Consider the following 21,256-nt stretch of genomic DNA (forward strand, 5'->3'; position numbering starts at 1 on the left):
AAAAGATCACCAGCCTTCCTCTTCATATTTTAATTGCTCCAGAATGTACTCAAGTATTTGTTAGGATAAATAAAACTGGAAGATGAGTAAAACATACACGCTCCTTTTAGATACAGTGTGTGAATAGGGAGTAGCTGGAGGAAGAAGAGATGTACAGAACTGTGCAGCAGCACAATGAGAGATGTCAAAGAAGAATCTGATAGCAAAGTTAGGCTAAATGGTGTGGTAAAGCTAGAGGTGTAAGCATTGGAAATTTAGTATGATCTTTGGCAAGAAAAATGAAGGCATCTCCTGCATTTATCTTTTCTGCAGTTGAACTGAATTCTTGCACTTAGTGGTGAAGATACTGATACAGCAGGATGTATTTTTCATTTAAGGTAAAAATGAAGTTCATAGCCTTACTGTCCCTTCTTTCAAAAATAACTTGTGGTAGTTCTGCCTTTCTTTGTGTGAAAATAATTTCAAACAGAAAATAGTAGTTGGCTGGTTTTCCACAGTTCTATTCACAACACTGTAATTTTCTCCACCAACTAAATTGACTCATTCATTTCCACTAATACATACAAACTTACTTGTTCTGCTGCCAGTCTTGTTGTTAAGAGGACTAGCCCAAGACAGAGTGGCTGAGAAAACAGAGCAGTAGAAAGTGTGAAAGTGCAATCCTTTGACATGCAGTCCCTTCAGACTTGGACCAAATTTTTCACCAAGGGAACTGTCAGTCTCTGGAATAATCTCCCCAGGGAAGTGGTGGACTCCCCACCAGCAGGACACATAAGGTTCAGCTGGACAGGGTGTTGGACCATCTTGTCTAGGGCATGCTTTTGTCAAGAAAGGTTGGACCAGATGAGCCTTGAGATCCCTTCCAACCCGGTGTTCGATTTTCTGATATGTTACAGAGAAGCTGAGTAGCAGAGCAAGTCTGTTGAGCTTGAGATTATTTGGTACTTACGCAACACAGAGAAGGGTTTATGGAAACTGACTGCAGGCTGGGAAGGAGACAACGGATAGGGACATTTTTAAGAAATAAAGTCAGAGTGAGAATTTTGATTCCTCTCAAATGGTGTGAACAAGGTTGGATAGTCTCAAGAAGGCAAGAGTTATATGAAAAACACTTCTGATTTCTTGCTGAATGCACATTTAATAATGAAAAGGAGACATTTAGTGAGGGAAATACATTTGAGGAAAATGTATGCTTCAGTTGTGAGAGTTGGAATATATTCAGTATAGGGGTATAAACCGCAATATTGGCAACTTTCTGAGTCAAAGTAATGGTAAATACTGAAGAAGGAAATTAAGAAATGATATTATTGGTCCCTATTAATTATTCACTAATGATACAGGTATCAGCTATAGCATTATAGCATAAAGAGTGTTTTTCCTCTTCCAAAATACAGAAGTACATTAGTATTGTGTTTTTTCAAAAATAGGAATTGTTGACATGTCTGTTGATGTTACTCCTCTTTGGGACACTCCTTTCCCTGCTGATAAGAGTTCATTGGACCTTTATTGGAGTCCAAGGATATGATGAAACACCAGATCTCCCTATTTGTGATTGCATCAAGAACTATTCAGTGAAAGGTAGCATTAAATTTTTTCTGGTGTTTCATCACATGGCAGAGTGCATTCTCTCATGAAAGATTAAACTGCAGATGCTGCTAACATCTGTTATTGTTTGGGAGGTTCTCATTTCTTTGTGAAGTTGGATGAGGGTAATCTGAATCAGAATTACTTTCCTGCTGCAGCAGCATCAACTTTGCAGTATCTTATGAGGCAGTATGTAGCCACAACAAAACCAGTATTTCATTTTTACAGATGTACTTACTGGGGTGGTTTTGTGGTCCAAACACAGGGGATTTGTCACAGCACTGGGTGATTTAGAACTGAACTTAGAGGACTGCAATGTGAGGTACCAAAATAATGCACTTACACTCAGGTATCATTGCTGTTTAAAAAGTACCTCCAGATAAGTACTTCTTCACTGGTGATATTATTTAAGAAGGAATGGCAAAATTAGAACAGTTTTGAAAGATGACCTACAAGCAGATATAAATCTGGTCCTTGAAATTTTTACAACTTATGAAGGCAAAAATTTAGTCCTAACAGTAGCCTAACATCTGTAGATGCTTTATACTGTGGTATGCATACTTAATATATAGGTGGAATTCATTTTACTGAAAGAAGAAAAGCTCTGCACAAGGGCAGGAAGAAAGTTTCCTAGCATCACCGCTTAATGATTTTTCAGGTTGGAGAAAGTGAGGAGAAGGATAATGGTTTTAATTCAACAAATATAATTATACTCTAGGCAAGATCATTGTGTACATTTTGCTGTATTTTGACAGTGATGTTGGTGAGAGTTATGTTGGAACTGAAGTTAGGAAAATGGGAATAAATGGTAGTTAATGTATTGACAGTTGCATCTTAAAGCATTCATGTGTTAGTAGTTTAAAATAATGTAATATATACAAATATTCTGTGGACATGTTATGTGGCATACTAGAGAAAAGCAGGTATCAGTTTTTTACTGATCTCTTTACTGGTAAAGGCACAAAATAGTGGAGATGATGGCCAGCTCTTGTTCTATTCCCATCTTGATCACTAATTTTGATAAAGTGGCCAAAATAAGAGCCCTGTTTCAAAAGAAGGTCTTTTAATGTATCATGGGGAGCTTTTTTAAGCAAAATTTGATTCATTTACATAAAAGGAAATAAAGTGTATCTGAAATATTTATCCTCTTAGAAAATTTTTTTATTTTTCCATTTAAATCTCAGAATGTGCAGGTCATACTGCTCTTCCAAATAGCATTAATTTTGATCTGAAGATAATGATGTGTATGCAAGCTCCTTGTAAATAGGCCATAAATCATTTGCAGTCTATGGTGGTGGTGTGGTAGTAATATTTTGAATTTGGGTGTCTGGTTAAGGGTAGAAAAATTTGGACATTTATGTTCGAAGTTGAATTTTTAAAAATAAGCCATTAATAGGTAAGGCATCTGCTTTTCTTTAGTTGTTCTATTGTTGCATACTAGCAGGGTGCAATTAACATTTTTTTCTTACATCAATGAATGTTTTAACCTCAACAAGAGCCTTTTAAAGAAGACTTTCACTATAAGAAACTGACAGTGTTTTACAGTGAAATCTTGTATTGCGATCCTCTGTTAAACAATGCAAGTATAGCATTTTCATTAATTCAAGCTAAATATTGCAGTATTACTTTTTGATTTATTAACAAAGAGAATCTAGCTTAGGAACAAATTAATTTATGAGGATCAAGGCAGTTTGTCTTACTTTAGTGTTTCTATTGTAGTACATGAAACAACATAAATGATGTATCTTCTTTGTGGTTGAGTATTTTCTTCAAGCTCTTTCCGTTGAGTGATTTTAATGACAAGCAGTGTTGGGACTCTCACTAAAAGGAAATACTTTCTTGCCCGCCAGTGTTTATACACCATGCATCTGTCTTCTGCTTGGTCTTTTGTCTTCAGAAGTCTGGTATAGAAAGTATTGTGGGCCGGTGAGATTGTCATTCTTAGTGAACTTTACCCCTCAAATCCTGCACCTGTTCAGATAATACTTAAGAAGGAGAAAGGACATACACTCCTTGTTGAAACAAGGTGCCATGGGGTGTTTAACACCTTGTATTTCAAGAATATATTTTTATCTCATATTACAGGTTAATTAAGAGTGTTTTAAATAGTAAATAATGATGACTATTGCAGATTAAAAACTATGCATTATAATATTTTAACTGTTTGATATTAGTTAAATTTTGCTTTGCTTAGAAGTAAAAGTTGCATTATTTTAGTGTCATTTTCAGTATCTTGGTAAAAGTAGAATTATTCCAACACTTCTTATGCTGTCCATTCTTATTATCACATTTGTGATATTATGTACTGGGTAGATTTCTAGTGAAAATGAAGGCTGGAAATGCAACTTTCTTGTTCTTAGTAAATAAACCAAAAAGTCCACCAAGGCTCAAACCAGCCAAATTGATGATTTCAAAATAAAAAAAATGGGCATCTCACCAGAGGAATACTTCAAGAAGGAGAACCTGTGTACCTGTGTTTCATTGGGAAGATGAGTGTGTGTTATTTCTGAGAGCAGTCAAACACACAACAAGAATGCCCCGGAGAGAGCTTGAGCAAATAGTGGAAGACAGCCTATGAAAAACACAGCAAGGCATTTTTTGACTAAGCATGGCCAAAGAAGCCTTGTTATGGACTTCTCGCATTCTTTTCTTTTATAGGTAGAATTTTATACATTCTTTATAAATACCCAGGATTGACTCAAGATAATCTGCAGAGAGCAGCATTTCACTGATTTCTGTTCATGTGATGAGGGGATGATGGAAATAGGTAACCTGCTCAGGTCAAGCAGGTAGCAGTGTGTATTTGTGTGAGGAGCATGGGTTTGGTTTTTTTCCTTGATTGGCAGAGCTGTAATGATATGTACTGTCCAAAGGTTCTTTTGCTGTATCACCTAGTTCTTTGCCTTCATTTTATGGTTTAGTGTTTCTATCAACAGGCCAAGATGTGACTTTTCAGGTGATACATAATTTTCCTTTCCTGGGCAGTTAAAAATCAGATGTGTATGCTTTCTCCATAGAAACAGCTTCTCAGAGTTTGTGATCACACACCACCAGATATAAAGTGTGCCACTTCATATTGCAAAACTGATGCTTTCTTGCTGCTAAGAAAGTTTGTAATTCTTGTGTAAATTTATAAGCTTTAAAAAAATGGCCCTCTATTGTCCATAATAATCATCTTAAAATGAATTTTTGTGGTCATATAGCTCTTATAAGAATTGAAGGATTCCTTGCTCTGGCAAATTAAAATCAGTCTTTTGATGGGGAGAGGAAGGGTTGTATTAAGAAATTGAACTTATTTCCACATTTCTATGTATACTTATGAGTCTTATTGAACTTCTTTCAGATGTAATTAACATACACAATCCCTTTCTGTTTTGTCATTACACCTTTTTCCCAAGCTGTCTTTCCATGTGGATCTGTTTCAGCCAGATTAGTTTCATGTCTCCATTATGGTTTTGTTCAAATTGGAGATTCTACAATAGTGCATGCACACATTGCTTTAAGTTATTTACTGTTGAAGTTCTGTATGAAAGTTATTTGATTTGTTACTAAAAGTTAAGCAGTACAGTGGTACAGAATAAAACAAAGCCTCATTTTCCTCCCTGCTGCTTTTCTTCCTCTTCTAATAGTTTTTATTTCTTCTTTGTTAAATAAGCACCCAAATACCATTTCATTATTGTGGGGATAAAGCAGCAGTATCTACAACTGAAAATAATCTGGTTTGAGTAACTTGTCACAGAATAAGGATAGTGTCTTCTTTTCAAGGATGGTATTTAGTAACCTTTGGCAGCAGCTTGTCCTGATGCTGCTGAAGGCTACTTCATCCTGCTTCCAGAGTTCTGTAGATTTCTCCAAAGGAGCTTAACTGATATATTTCCTTCACTGCTTGATCCTGAGTGCCAGAGTAGTTCCATACATTGTTCTGCAGGAAGTGCCAGTCTGTGGATAAACGAATACAGGCCTGTATCTGTTTTTACAAGGAATGTGTAAGCAAGGGCCATACAGAGGTTATTAAAAGAGTACTAATTCTGACTTTTTAATGCCTTTGAATGCCAAAGTGTGAAATAGAAATAATGTCTTTAAAACATAGTTTTCTGTTTGAATAAAGTTGTGTAGACAAGTACTTGTTTATACAGTATGATTTGTAAATGTCTTTCCATGAAAAGGCAGTAAATTTTACTAGCGTGTTATTGTCTTTATTCACAAATATTCATAATTAGTATGACAATAGGTTGATAGCAGTTTAGTTGACTTTATTCAGTGTCACTTGAATTCCTGATTATTATTTTTAGAAGGTACAATAAAACTAAGAGGTAATACAGTAGCTTTTCCAGTGCCATAGTTTGTAGCTTGCATATTTTTGTGTTCAAGTTAGAGGAATTTATTTAAAATTTGGGAAGAAATCAGATTGTATAAATATTATATCAAGTTTAAGAAAGACAATTTCGGGTCATAAGGGAATAGGTAGCGTGACAAGCCTTTGCTCTCTGGAACTCTTGGGGAGTTCTTTTTTTTAAACTCAGAAATACTTCTAAAAATCTAATTAGAAGCCCACCCATCAGCGTTTTGTGTAAATAACAGAAATGTGTCATGCTCTAGTATGACAGTATGAAAATTCTTTGTGGATACTATTCAGCTCTTATCTGAGGTCAAACTGCAGTATTTGTTGACCTTCCTACTTAGGCTTGATGCACTGAAAATCTGGGCTGTTAAACTTGGGAGTCATATGATTGTCTAAATCCTTACTTCTCATTCGCGATGTTCCAGAAAAACAAGGCAGAGGCAATGCAATCAGGCTTAACAGTCCTATTGCTTTTAACCATTTCTGGATTTCTGTTAGGGAAAGTGTAGCTTCTGGGAAAACAATTTGCTTTTAAAATTAGTTGGCACTGTTAAACACCTTTCATCTGTAAACTGGCAAATAACTGCAAATATTTATTTAACAATTAACTCTTTAGAAGACCTAGGCATATAGCAATACAGTGAAGTGACTTCTTATAATTACCCTAGGCTTGTAGTAACACTTCTAGTAACTTAAAATAACATGTATCTTCATTTTTTGCCAGTCATACGTTTCAGTTGGCAGTCTGTTACAGAGAGAAAACTATACCTTATTTTATGGCAATTAGTATATCAATTTACTTCACGTTCTCAAAGTGCTTATTAATTTTAGCTCAAAATAGATCAAATGTACCACATGTGACTGCTGTATCATAATACTACATTTCTATTTTTAAATCTAAATGGACTCTGGGAAAGTACTTTGCAAACTTTTGGCTTCTATTGCAGAGCAGGTTTCCCATGTGTTCCTGGGTGAAGTGCCTCCTAATGGGGTCCTGGAATAACTGTTCATCTTTGTGGCAATGTTTCAAGCTTTTATGTTTGTTAATTTAAAAACCTTGAAATAAAGTTAGGTGAATTGTGTAAATTCTTCTTCAAAGTGAGCAAGCTGGGGAAACTTCATCTTCTTCATTTCAGACCTGCAAATGTTCAGATACTACAAGGGAAAATGAAATTTATGCTGGAAACCATGAGCTCAGAATCATATTAATGGTATTTTGTTTTGAAAATGTTTTCTCTGTGAACTTATATTCAACACCAAAGAAAAAATGTTTGTTTCTTTATAAGTGACAGGCTTTTCAGAACTTGTTAGTCTCTTACTAAAAACTAGTCTCGTATTAAAAATATGTCAATGATTGGAAAGCAAACACTCTAACTTTCTTACTCTGCAGTCATGGAGTTGTGGCTCAAAAGTTATGTTTAGGTTAGTATTTATTTGGTAATGACCAGTTGGAATCTCTTTATCCCCACTGCATGTGGTCCAAGTTAAATGTTAGGACTTTTCTATCAGAATCTCACCTTACCAAATCATCAGTCATGAAAATGGATAAAGAGAGAGTCGCCAAGGCAGTAAAGAATTTTAGTAATTTCAAGGTTGAAGACAGCTGTGGAAAGCAACAGATGAGTCTTAGGAGAGCAGGTAAAATGTTAGTAAACTGTTGGTTCCATGGCTCTGTCGGAGCATGAAGTGGTGTACACTGATTGTAGTTGGGCTTTTGAGCAGAAATGTGTGTAATCGCAACTTGTAGTAATTCAGTCTGAGAGTTATAAAGACAAAAATTTACCAATGACAAGCAGCAAATTTTTAACAATACATCGTAGAGGAATATTAATTATTTTTGCAGTCTGAGCTGCATCATAATTTGGGATCCAAGGGAGTACCCTTAGGTGACAAACACTGACAAATGCAATCCACGATAAACTTTGTATGCTTTGATTCTTAGCCTGTGAGCCGAGGAGCAGAAGTGCTTTTCTGAAGTAGCTTTTTATGCTGAAGTCTTGGCTCTGGCTGAAGAGATAGCACCCCAAGGTATTTTTTAAATTTTGTATGAAGACATCAACATATTAATGATGCTGCAGTCACTAAGTTATACAGCTTAAATGACTTAATCAGTATTTGTAGCAACATCAGATAAAAGTGAAGGATAGCAAAACAAAATCTAGCAAACATTAGTGTTTGAGGAGTTCATTTTCTTCACATGCCCAAAGTGTATCTGTAGTTTGGTATTCATTTCCTAAGTCAGTTATAGCCAAGTCATAAGTTGCTAAAATACTGAAGAATATTAAAGAAGTGGGTGTTTCAGTTTCTTTTATGCCCAGTTGGCAGTCAGTAACTAAATTAAGATTTCATTTCAGTTTGACAACTGAAAATAGTTGAGATAATAAGATTGTATTAAATCAGTTTTTGGCCTTTGACCTTCTAAAATGAATGTCTAAAACAGAATTAAGGGTGAAGTTGTATTGCAGTATGGAGTATTGTCCTTTAAATTTAAATGTCTGAAAAATTGAGGCAGCAATGGGTTAGGCCATTTCTTTCTTACAGTGATAGGCCAGACCTTTTCATCTAGAAAAATTTTGCCTGCCCTACCCTCTTGGAGGCTTGCATTGTGCAACTTTGTTGGTTTTTTTTTTTTTTTTAATAACATGAGAGAATGAAACTCTTCTAATTGTTTGAGACTACTGGTGAAGATGCCTTTTCTTACTCTTTAACTTACCCTCTCAAGCTCAGGTTTTGTCTTCACCCACCATAGTGGTTTCAGATGCAGAGCCCTTACTCTGTCCTTCCTTAGTTGCTTGTTTCAGTTTTACCTCTGCCTCTTGCCAGCTCCCTAATAGTCTTGCATCGGTTCTCAGTTCTTTGCCTGTTAACCCGTCCTCTGCTTTTTTTTTTTGTTTTTTTACCTTTTCTCCCCCAATTCTGTTGCGAAATTCTAATTTTTGACCAAGTGTTGGTAACATTCTGGTGTATTCTAATATTGTTATGTTTCCCATGCTTGTGTCATGGTTGTTCCTGAAGTGGACATTTATTGGCAGAGAAAAGAATATTTTAAACTGTGTTTTAATGGTTCGCTAAGCCATGGTAAGCAAAGAAGCAAGACTAATTTCCTTTATTTCATATTTCAACCTGATTTAGCAATAATTAAAGTTGCTGGTATAAATATGTCTTGAAAAGACTATTTCACTCAATATGTTTTCTTAGGAGGTCTTAATTTGGCGTTTATTTGATTTAGGACAAAAAATGTCTTTTGTATGTGTACTTACAATTCTCTTAATTTTTAATATATCAGGCAATTTATATTGTTTACTGTCAAAAGTGTGATGTTAATCCATCATCTTGTCTGGTACAATAAAAAATTAGCGACAGTGTTTGAACTTGAGGATGCCAATTTAAGCATGAAACATCAAAATAGGTCTTATTTTGAATTTCAACAAAAAACAGTCAATTTTATTTGAAATTGTTTCCATGTGTATGACTGAGTTTTCTGTTAAATTTCAGGCTACCAATTATTTTTAGACTACATAAATTAATGAGAACAGATGGAATGTATGATTAGAAATTTTGGCATATTGAGCAGTCAGACTGAACTGAAAAATACTTGAATGTATAATATGTGGAACAAAGTTATATCAAAGGGTTATTTGCAAAACCAGAGGTGCAAAAGAATTCTGTGAAGGCAGAGAGAACATCTGAGCTCAGCCTTCTGAGCACACTGCACAGAACAGGAGTAAGTGACCTCTTGTCTCGCAGGTGGCTGTGTCCAGTCGTGTTGAATGTCTAGACTTGTGTTCACTCTTTTAAGGGAGTGAGACAAATCATTTCAACGAACTGTCCCAATGAGAGGAAGGAGGAGGGAAAGGTTTTAGAAATATCGCGTAATATATATTCATGTAATGATGTTCGCATATGATGTTTGATTTAAAATATTTACCTAGAGCCATGAATTGCATTTTTAATAGTATTGAGAAGAGAAGAATAGTATTGTAGAAAAGGAGAAGAGTTAAAGGTTCATGCTGAGTTTGCCATCCTTCTATTTTCATACCTATTCTAGGTGACTTCAAGCATTTTGTTATCAGGATTGTTAGTTACGGTTTTGTTTACAGTTCTTCTGAAAAGTATACTTTTCTTATTTATATTCCTTGAGCTGGTTGCTTTAAGTAGAACAACATTTTTACCCAGAATATCAGCCTTTCTTTCCTGTTTCTTAGAGAGCATATATATGTACCCTCATTTCCTTAGAGCAAGGAAGGAAGATAAACTTGGTGTTTCAACATGAATGGGAATGAGGCTGCAAGTTTTCCAGCAGTGCATAAATGCATTGCTAGCCTTGCGCAACTTTACATTAAAATCATGTATCAGCAGTGTTTTCAAAAATTGCAATAATACTTTGCCGTATTTGGCTGATAAACTGGTATTTTCTTCTGAAAGTGTCAACTTTACAGAGACAAAGGAATGCAAATGTCATATGTTACCTAATAATAGTATGCAAGCACTCATTTTCATTTCAGATAAGTATTCATTTATGCTTTTATTTCTTGTAGTTTAAGTATTGAGCTTTTTTTCTTTTTTAATTGCATTAGAAAGGTGAGGTGAGGGCTCAGTTGCTGCAATTACTTAGTTCATTATTTTGATACTTCACTTAAATGGGATGCCATGTGTTTCCTTCCACCCACCCTCCCTAGAGTGGAGGAAGGTGGATCTTATAGTGGAAATAAGTTTAGAAAAATTGCCCAATGTAGTGCAACTGTTACCTCATTTTGGCAGTTGGGAGTTTTCTTGGGCAGATTTTAACTTGAGAGGAATTGGAAGAAAACCAGAACCTTCCCACATGCCATGTGACTCCCAGAAATAACAATTCTGTATTGAGCTTGTTAGGAAGAGCTATGAGCATCTGAGACTGGCTCACAGTGAAACATGTTTGTTCTTCCAGGAGGGAGAAATGAAACCTCTGGCTAGTTACAAACTTTTAAACTTTTTTTCTCAAAATGGTTCAAGTAAATTAAGATAAAAACACAAGAGATGTCTTCCAGCTCTGCTAAATTAGGTTTTTATTTCCCAGAAATAAGAAGGTCCTGTACAATGCTATCATGACACAGACTTCACCCATTCAAAATATGAATATTCAAAACATTTTCTTTATTTTGGAGTAATCATGATTAGGATGGCCTAACCTATGAGGTGACCGCAGCCAGATGAAGGATAACATTCCCAGATATTAGCAGGAAGGCCTTAGATGGTGAAGCCTGTTTGGCAGGTGGTACAGAAGAGACACAGTATCCTTGTTCAGGAGGGTATGGGGTTGATTGTCACTTCTCTGAGAAGATACTTTTAGTGGCAATTCACAGTATGAAATACAGTGATTTTCAAAATGCATATTTAATTACTCTTTGCTCTTATTTCTCTTTAGAGAAAATTAAAGGTAAATACAATTTACCATTACAACTAATGGATATTCTTGTATCTAATTAAAAAGTAGCTTCAAGATGATTTACTGTGGTTTACCTGTCAGTTAAAAGTTTATATTAAACTTAATTCAAAATTTTCTTTTTTATTTAAATAGTGTTACTGTGAAAAAGTTTATTCTTTGTGATATCTAATGGAGTGAGCTCTATTACAAGTAACCAGCATAACCAAAACCTGTTTCTTGGAAAGAAAATATTTTCTTTTTAAACAAAATGCAGAATTCTTAAACTTCTCAGAATAAAAATGTTATGTATTATCAAGCACTCATTTTGCAGTAAAAATAAGAAAAAATGTTATGTTCAACACAGCTTGTAACATTATCTATAAGCCAGTGAAGGAATCACTAGTTTCTTTTGATCTTTTTTAAAAAAAGATCTTTGATCATGCTGCTTTGAAAGGGAAAATACAACTGAAAGGTTGAGGGTACAGTATTAAGGAATTATATCTTTGCTGATTTTCATATTGCGTGCCATGTGAGTTGCTTGACTTTGTTCAGAGAATTGCAAATATTGCTGTATTTTATCCACAAAGAACAAGAAAAGCACTGTGCATTTAATCTTGTAGTGTTTCTTTCCTGGGAAGTGCTTTCTACTTTCCTGTGCTTTTAAACAAACATCAAAACAAATTAAATACAGTTGTAGTATTTATCCCATTCTTTGTCAATGGAAGAGTGAAAGATATCTTTTCTATGTGTCCAAGCTTTAGTTGTTTTGGCATTTGTGGTGAAGTAAAACTTGGTAATGCCACAAGGTAATGTGGACTGAGAAGCAAAGTGCTTGTTGCTTACTGGTAAATATATTTCATAAATAGCCAAAGGCAAATGTTTAATTTTAAGATTTTTTTTAAACTTGGTAAATTATTTCTGTTATAGCCAAATGTAAATACTGTTTGCGAATATATTCAGACTAATAATAAATAAATTCACCTTATGTGAAATAACTTAATATACGTAAGAATTTTTTAATTAAAACCCCTCACAAATAGGGAAAAAAGTACAATCTGTGAACTTTGTTGCTGCCTCACTAAGAAAAATAGCCAGTAATTAGAAGGTTGGTGTGTGAATTATTTCCCCTCTAAAAAATCTGAGCTATTCAGTTGTGTTTATACAACACATTACAGATGAATGACTGAGTACTTCTAAAATTTTTTGTAAAGTATTTCAGTTTTTGTACGTCATGCTTTGTTTGGTCTAAAACCAGCAGATGGCATTTGTTACTCCATTTAAGTGCAGACTAACATATATTTTGTAAATATGGTGTAATTAATTTCAGTACATAGCGAAATCTTGTTTTCTGAGCTATGCTTCTGGTGCCTTTGCAGTCAGGCACGTTCCTGTAGTTGAGACTCCACTTACTTAGCACAAGGTGTGTTGGCAAACTCCAAAATGCCCTCTTACACCTTCTGCTGCCTCTTGTCCTGTGGCCAGCACATTCTCTCTACTTTTCGGGATTTAATGCCTGTGTTCCACTCTAGCTGCTCTGGGGATCAGTGAGTGCTTCACTTGTTCCTCTGTTTTGTGGGATATCTGAAGCTGAGCAGGCAGGTAGGAGGGATGGGACCAGGACCCTCTAGGGCAGCGTGTGGTCTGGTGGGGCGATGGAATACAGGGGCTCTGCAGCACATGGCCAGATGTTTTGTGCTTCAGACTGTACTTTATGAAAGCCACTACTGTATTCTAATTAGCACTCTGTACTCCTTCAGACTATGAAAAAGCACTATCGCTTCCAATACAGTTATTTTGGGTTTGATTTCTTTCTTACTTGGATATGTTTCTACTTGAACCTAAATGTCATATAATCAAAGAATGCTCCAGTTTTGGAGGAAAACAAAGGTATGAATTTAAAATGCTTAGCTCAAGGTGTAGTCATTTCATTTGGGTAGTTTTTTCACCTCAGAAGTGTGCTAGTGATATAAAATGCAGATTGCCTTCCTGAAAGTGTTACTAAAATGTCTCTGGTTACTCTAGTATTTAGCATTCTGGTCTTTTACTGTACAGTACAGGTATTATAGTGTAGCTGCTAATATAGTGAATAATTTTTACCTACAAGGCTTCAGTTTAGGTGAACATTTTACTGTTGTCCTTTCTCTTACTTCCTCCCATTATCCTGTGTCAAAAATTATCTGTAAATATGACTCCAGACCTCTCAGGGTTAATAATAATTTCTTATGTGCGGCACTCTGATTCAGGACATGGAATGCTTAATGTGTCCTAGGAAGGGCTTTTCAAGCCTAAGTGTGCCTCATATGGGACAGTTCCTTACATGTTCCTTCAGCTAAGTAGCTAAACCAAGGAAGGATAGACCAAACCTGTAGATTTTTGAAAAAGTAGAGCTCCTCTGCCCAAAACTTCCTCTCCACAGCAGCTTTGCACCTGCAGGAGCCTGTACAGTTCCTGTGAGAGCCAGATCTTCGACATCCTTGTTCTGATGGAGAATGGCCGGGATGGAAGCAGGGAGCTTCTCCTTAAGCCCAGTCAGATACTGAGCAAAATGTCTGTAAGGTTCTTCTCATTCAAGAATTTCATCTTATTCATTTTGGATCAATAACCCCATTAATGCTCAATATTGATCAACAGTAGTAATTAGTTTGATGTAAATTAAATTAACCAAGACCTTTGTTTGCTGTTAGGTTTTTCAGAGAGGCAGAGCAACTGAGTTCATGCTAAATTGCTTCACGATTAAACATTGGATTTTAATTTTAAAAGTCCATACCCTTATATGTTTTTCCTAGACCTCGTTGGTTCAAAAGCAAGAACAGTTTACTGCTTACAGACTACATAACAAAAACCACTTACATAGGTACTTTCTCTTTTGCTGCAAAATAACAGTTTGTACAAAACTTCTGATTGGCTGTCACATATCTTAAATTGTGCTAGCAAGTAACTACGGAGGGTTATTCGAACAGTGTGATTTGGAAGGGCATGGATGCCAAGCAGATTTCACCAGTGCTTTCAGATCTCTTGTACTTATGTGAAAGCAGCTGCTTCAAAGATGGTTCCTGGCTAATTTTGTTTTATTATGGAGCAATTCTGTAATTTTTATTCACATTCTGCCAGTGTCGATTTTGCAGTCTGAGCTGTTCTATTGGCAAGTATTAGTGAGCACGGCGCCTTGGAGGAAGCTGTGAGACAAGCAGGGTGATCTCTTAGGAGAGAAATACAGTTTTCTTTGGCAAATTGCACAGATTTGTTGAAGATCTGCCTTTTGTACTGAGAGTTCTCTGTCCCCTTCTTGTCAGTGCTAGATTTGGGACTGTGACTACTAGATATTTGATTTCCAAAAGACCAGATAATGTGTTGGTAGAAATGAGGAAACTTGATCTGCTGCCACGGTATGTGTCCACAGAAAATCGCAACATCTTAGATGATGAATTTGTCAAATTTTGACAAGAAAACTGATGGGAAGAGTAAGAACTTCTAGATTACGTACGAAAAATCAGATGCTGAATTTGATGTTTTTCTTTTTTTTTCCTCCAAGTTCTCACTTATGTTTTTGTTCATTTTGTATCGTCATGGTTAACAAGTAACAATGCTGTTTGACCATGTGAGCTTAAATTGGCTTCCTGATGAGAGCTGGAGGTATTAAATGTGTGCTGCAGTTAAACGGGTGTACAGTAGATGCCAGTAGAGATCTATGGAGCCAAAATAGAAATATGACCAGTGTTTCCATAGCAACAACTTCCTCCTGGCAGTCCTATTTATAGCAGTGCTGCAGTCCCAGCCTCAGTGCAGCTCTCGGAGGGACTCTCTAGGAAGGGTTAACCTTGTTAGAAAAAATGTACGCATAGAGGCACACCAAAACTGTATGGGTTTGCTTGCTTGTGTTTTATTCAACAGTCAAGTTACTGGTCATGTTTATTTTCTTTATGTTCATTTTGAAAAATCGTTGTTTCAAAATGGAGAGCCATTAAAGCTGTAAGCTGTGAGCAAACAGTGCTCCTCCTTCCGTGTGTTTAAGAAGAAATGCAGCCCAGTGGAATAGTGCTGGATGTACAGTGAAAATCAAAAACACATCTGCTTTTTCAAGAGCTTTTTTCTGTCTCTCTACCCATAATTCCTTCTGAAATATGCATGCCTGGCAAGACTCAAAATGGATTGTGTTCAATTACATAATTTGGGATGAAAATGTAGAGGGGTTTTTTAATTACAAAAGGGCTATCTGTATACTTTGTTTTATATCCTTTTCTCTCAAGTTTTATATAGCAACTAGAAAAATAACACACATATTACCTAAGGCTTATAGCACAGACACTCTAGGTTTTCAGTATATGCATATATAGTGTAAAAAATTTGAGAGTCATTAAATGCTTCTAAACTTTTGTATTTGCTAATTCCAAATTAGACACTTAAATTGTTCTCTTTTTATGAAATGTGTTGGCTGTGTCTTTCGACTTACAAATACTTTATTGGTCAAAAAGAGACCAGCAAAATTTGGCAAGATCCCCAAGCTCTTAAAAATGGAGGATCCCTCACTAACACTTTGTATCAAGTAATTGCTCATTCCTTTTGTAATAAATAATAAATGCTGAAGTTGGATTTTCATCTTTCATTCTTGAAATAACTGATGCATAAAGGAGAAAATGTGTTTCATCAAGTCATCAATTTTTAAAGCATATAAACTTTCTTTAACCTCTAGGAAAAAGAAATTATTAGTCATTTATAAGGTTTGTTTAAGTTTTTTTTCCATTGATTACAAAAAAAAATACTCAGAAAATGTAGCAGTATGTCTCTTTAATATAGATACAGGTCTCCTATGGAAAAAAAGAAATATTTCAATTGAAAGTAATATGTTTAAAATTTAAAAGAAGATAGAAAATATATTTTTATTTAGAGAAATAGAATGTGAAACCAAAAAAATGCTGTTCAAAGATTTGAGATTAAAACCTAAATTTTATTTAGCTGTAGGTGTTCTGAAATTTATTTTGTATCATAAACCCATTTTTCTAAGTCCTGTCAAGGAGTAGATTTACTTGTCTTTAAAACTCTTAATTGAAAGATTCTCAGGGTTAACCTTCATTAAACACTAGAGAATGGTGTTATTTGTACAGTCTTGCTTTGCCTGAATATAGAAAAATGCACACATTATCTTTTAAAAATATTTAAAACTATTTCCAAGTAAAGTTACAGCACATGGTAACATGCTGTTACTCAACCATCTGGGTCCTTTGAGGAGAGGAGTGTTCTCTTTCTTAATCCTTCATTTTTAAGACTTGACTGGTAGAGTTTCTTTTTAGAAATTGAGAAATTTTTTTTAACAGATTATTAAAAATAAGTTCTCCATGTAACTACCTGGTAGATTCTTTTTCAGCAGAGAACTGAAAGGTCTGTGGCTGGGTTATAGTGCTGTGTGTTGTAACATGCCAAAGGGCATCAGCCTCTGGGAATCTGCCCAAGGTTGTAGGTTGGCCATCAGGAAAAGTATAAATGGCTTTGTTGCTTTTATCAGCTTAGAGGCCTGCTGTGTTAGCCTTTGTCTTTGGTTATCATCATCATGTTGCTTTTTGTAAAATTGTGGGAGAGTTTTTACTGAACTACTGTTTATCAAAATACTGGAATTTGCACATGCAGTGTTCAAATTCAGAGTTGAATGTCTTACTGCTCTGAGTTTTTGAATGTGTTTTACAAATTTGCCAGGATTTGATGGTCAGAAGATAGCAAAAATAAAATTTCCGTCTAAAGGAAATTAACATTTCAGTGTTGACTTTGGCTACAAGAAATTAGAACTTCATTATCTCTTACAGAACAGAAATTTCAAATTCTTTCTTGAGTTCTGTTCTTCCTATATAGCATATAATTTACTTGATGTAACAAAAAATGGGAAGATCAGTGTGTCAATAGGATAAAAGATTAAGTGAAAGGAAATAGGAAGTTCCACCTTTAAAAATCATGGACTTAATTTGAAGACATTGAAAGCCATGTGAGATGTGGGTTTGTGTGGTAGTTTTTTGTGTTGTCATTGGGCAATGCCAATCAATGCCAAGAATTTCCTAGATTAGGAAAAGTGTATTACTGCCTGTGAAAATGTGACCAGCACTTTGTTTTCATGTTTTATGTGTGCAGAACTTCTCTAACTGTGTACACTGGCTGTAGTTCATAAAATTGTGATATATTCAGATTTTCTCTTAGGATTTCTTCTAAGAATTCCTTTTTGGTAACATGTTTTCTCTTGAAGCACTTTCTTCTGTGATGTCAAAGTATGAGTATTTATGATGCTTATTTTTGGCCCCTGCCTCATTTGTCCAGGTTAGACATTTGGGTGCACTAAGAGCTCTGAATTTTGGTGGGACAAAGTTGTGGCAGTTTCCACATCCCTTCGTGGACTTGATGTGGCTGGCAGACTGAAACTTATGTAATGTGAATTTTGTAAATTGCTACCTTTCAGATCAGGGACACAAAATGGTTTAGTTGAAGACCTGTATGAAAGATAAGGCAACAGTAGTGTGAAGGCTCAGAACCATGGGAGAGCAGAGAGACACTAAAGCACACCATCGTATCAGGTAGCTTTCTTTACAGAAGAAAACAACCAAGGTTAGAAAGAATATGAGTATCTTGGAAGGATTCCCTCAATGCCCAAAGACTTGCAGTGAGCTACAGGGGGAACACATCTGTACAATTCCAGAGAGGCTCTTCAGCTCCAGAGGGATTACCATGCAGGGAATAGGCATCTTGGTGTTGTCCTAAATTGTGTGGGAGGTGCGTGGCCTTATTCTGTTTTCAAGTGTTTGGTTATATATGGCATGTAATATATCCCCTCTGCCTATTTGTGACTTCTGGTAAGGCAAACAGATTCTCATCATCTTCACTACCTACCTCTTGTTCCTGGCAGCAGAGCCTTGCACCAATGGGATGTTGTGGATGTCATAATTGGTCTTGGAACTGAGCTGGTGAAAAGCTGGAAGACATAAGGTGGCATCAAGGTTGCAGCACCAGACCCTGATGGAAGAGCAGTCTGGTCACTACCCAGATACCTGATGCTCACCAAAATTAGCAGATGGCTGTGCAGAATGTAGGCATTTAGTCAGTTTGTTCCAAATTTTGAACAGGGGCTGGAGAAAGAAGTTAAATTTCCAGAGAATCTGGAGCCTTCAAGCACAGGGCACTCCTGAGCTTTGTGTAGAGTCTAGAAATGTAATGGATTGTGCTGACTGAGACCAATCACAAGTGTAGCAGTGCCCACGAGGAAGAATGTAGCCAAATTTGAAAAATCTGCCTGTTGGCATTTTTATTGTTTTATCATTGTCATGGGCAGTTTGTCAGCATGAGGGTTTTTTCCTGAGGCACAGGGCTGTTATGAAATGGTTATATAATGTCCAAGGGTGGGTATCTGCTGACATTTGAAAACTATGCAGTGAGAAGTATGGTGGTGAAAAATGAGAGGTATGTCTTTAACACGTGTTGACTGTAAGACAGGAGACAGATTGTGGAAAAGATATTTCAATCTTTCTCAAGAATAGCCTAAAGTTTTAAGAAGCCACATTGTAGATGTGCAGAAATGTATATGTTTCTGTTTTCACAAAAAATAGTATTTAGTATTACTCATTGTAAGCGTACAAAATTACGTAATTTGCAAATAATTATAATATTAAATACAGCCTTCTCTTTATTTTCCTTATATTTTGTGTCCTTGAAAGTTACACTTTCTAGACTTACTCCACAGTTGAAAATGCTAAGATTTCTTGTCAAAAAGTGAAATCTTACCAGCAAAAAGTAAAATGTGTTTGGTTCAATTGCAGAGTAAGTAGAACCCAGTTTGAAAAAGTACAATGTGGTTGTGTTTAAATGTGCAATAGAATTCAACTTCTTAACTGATTTTATCCACAAGGGAGGAAAATAATAACCTTTTTTTTTTCCTCCAGTAATAAAATAAGTTTATTCATTAGTGTTTACCAGTAACTTCCTTGCTTAGGAAGTCATTTAGTTGAAAGCATGAGATCACTAATGATTAGATTCCTGCTGGTTATGTTTGCTGTGATGATGTAGTACTCCATCTTAGTAACAGGGGAGGAACTGCAGAATAGTTACTTCTGGTTTTTGTCACGTGTGGTTGTGGTAAATTAAAAAAATGGCTATCTATTTTCTGATCTTTACTTCTGAACAGGTTGTTCTTAGTACTCTAACATAAAATGTATACTTAAATATGAAGTCTATTGCATTGAAAAGCTATGAGACTACATGCTAGAGAAATTATTGCTTACTTGTTTTTTTAAAAAAACAAAACACTTTTCAATTTACATGGAAAGAGACTTTTCACTATATAAACCAGTACATCATAGAGCTTTCTTTAACAGGAAGTAGAAGTCGTGGTTAGCAAACACTGCAGGCAGGAAGCTCAACACATGCATATCTCTTAGTGGCGCTGGGTTGTCCAGCTCCCTTCAGATGTTTTCTCTGTTGCTTTTGTGAGAGTCGCTGGTGTGTGTAGATGGCAGGGCACAAGGAGGTCCCCTGTAACCAGGGCACGGGGACAACCACGGCGCTGCAGAGACTGGAAGGGTTTGCTAATCGCCTCTTCCATAGGCACTCCAAGAATGGTGCGCATGAGCAGAAAGCGGCTCTGGAAAATGAGAGCCAACAGTGCTCTGAGTTCACTGTCAAGTGGGACGAAACAAGTAAGTGTGGGGAGGGGTTTGTTTCTTTCAGTTTGTTTTTTTCAGTTTGCCTTGTGAATGAAGTGTGAACTCTGATGTGTGATACGGTCTGGGGCAATTTCATAATTCGTTACCCAAAGATATTAATGGGAAGAAGAGCATATTGCATGACATGGGGAGATGGGGGCTCCTTCATGGACTGGTGGCTCGCAGGAGAATTTGTCCTGTGTTCCTTTTCCTTTCAAAGCACAGTTGACTTGTTTTGGCAAGCCCCCACCCCAGTTCTTTCTTCTAAATTACTTATTTCATTTTCAGATTAAATTACTGAGTTCAGCAGAAATGGAAGACTCTAACTAAAGACTAGAATGTTTAAACTTCAAAATAGGCAGACATTGCTACACAGATTAAAATTCTAATTAAAGGGATTTTCATCATTCATAGTTTTACTTGAAGGGATAGATACATCAGGAATGTTCTATATAGTGGTAAGCAATATAAAATTGTGTTTGATTTTAACTGTTATATATTAACTTAGTGTAGGAATGCTGATTATCTTTAATTTCTTAATTAGTGAACAGTTTACAGTATTATTTGTATGGATTAAAAGTTGTCATGGTTGTATTTTCAGTAATAAAAGAGATTTCAAAAAATTCACAATCTAAATAAATTGATATTTGATTTTCTTTTTAATTTTAAAGCTGTGTAGTATTTTGCAAAGCAATTCTTGTCGCTTGTTAAATACTCATTTTAAAATGTTACAATATGGAAATTTATGATAATTTTGTTCCAAATTTCAGATTCATTGATGGATTTGAGATAGCACAATTATTTCAGCTGAAGATAGACCATGTTGGAAATGCTTAGCATCACAGTGTTACCATGAAGAAAATCAGTATTTATACTTCTTACTTGAAATTTGAAATATTATATGAGTAGGGAGTGAATCTATTCTCAGAGGATAAGCAGTACACATGGAAACAAAAAGGTGTTAATGCAGTGATCTAAAATAGATTAAATCTAGGTCTCCCAAATGAGACCGGAAAGAATTGACTCGTTTTGTTGGGAAGATAAATGATGAAAGTGCATAAATTCTGAGCTTTCACTTCTCCAGAATATTTTCAGCTTGGTAAAAATAGACACATACTTGTGTTTATGTAGAAGCTCTTTTTTATGTAAATAGCTATTTGAAAAAAATAACACTGAAGCATTTTTTGTTTATATAACATGAAGAAAAAAAAATGTTAATGACCTACTGACACTCACAAGTTGTGACCTGTTTGTGTT

The 21,256-nt window shown here is 35.6% G+C and overlaps 1 protein-coding gene across 3 annotated transcripts in view; it reads left to right on the top strand.

The window, feature by feature from the left end:
* The window catches only part of PRKACB (protein kinase cAMP-activated catalytic subunit beta), a 68,047-nt gene that overhangs the window by 11,913 nt on the left and 34,878 nt on the right, over positions 1-21,256 (top strand). The window contains exon 1 of one of the 3 annotated variants that reach the window (XM_033067254.1): positions 19,792-19,993. The exons of the other annotated variants lie outside the window; for them this stretch is intronic. Coding sequence (XP_032923145.1) covers positions 19,807-19,993 — 187 coding nt within the window. The 5' untranslated portion in view covers positions 19,792-19,806. Of the gene's footprint in view, positions 1-19,791; positions 19,994-21,256 lie in introns of those variants that run through there. 3 annotated transcript variants of the gene reach the window in all.

The sequence above is a fragment of the Catharus ustulatus genome, chromosome 9, assembly GCF_009819885.2.
Source record: "Catharus ustulatus isolate bCatUst1 chromosome 9, bCatUst1.pri.v2, whole genome shotgun sequence".
Classification (NCBI taxonomy): domain Eukaryota; kingdom Metazoa; phylum Chordata; class Aves; order Passeriformes; family Turdidae; genus Catharus; species Catharus ustulatus.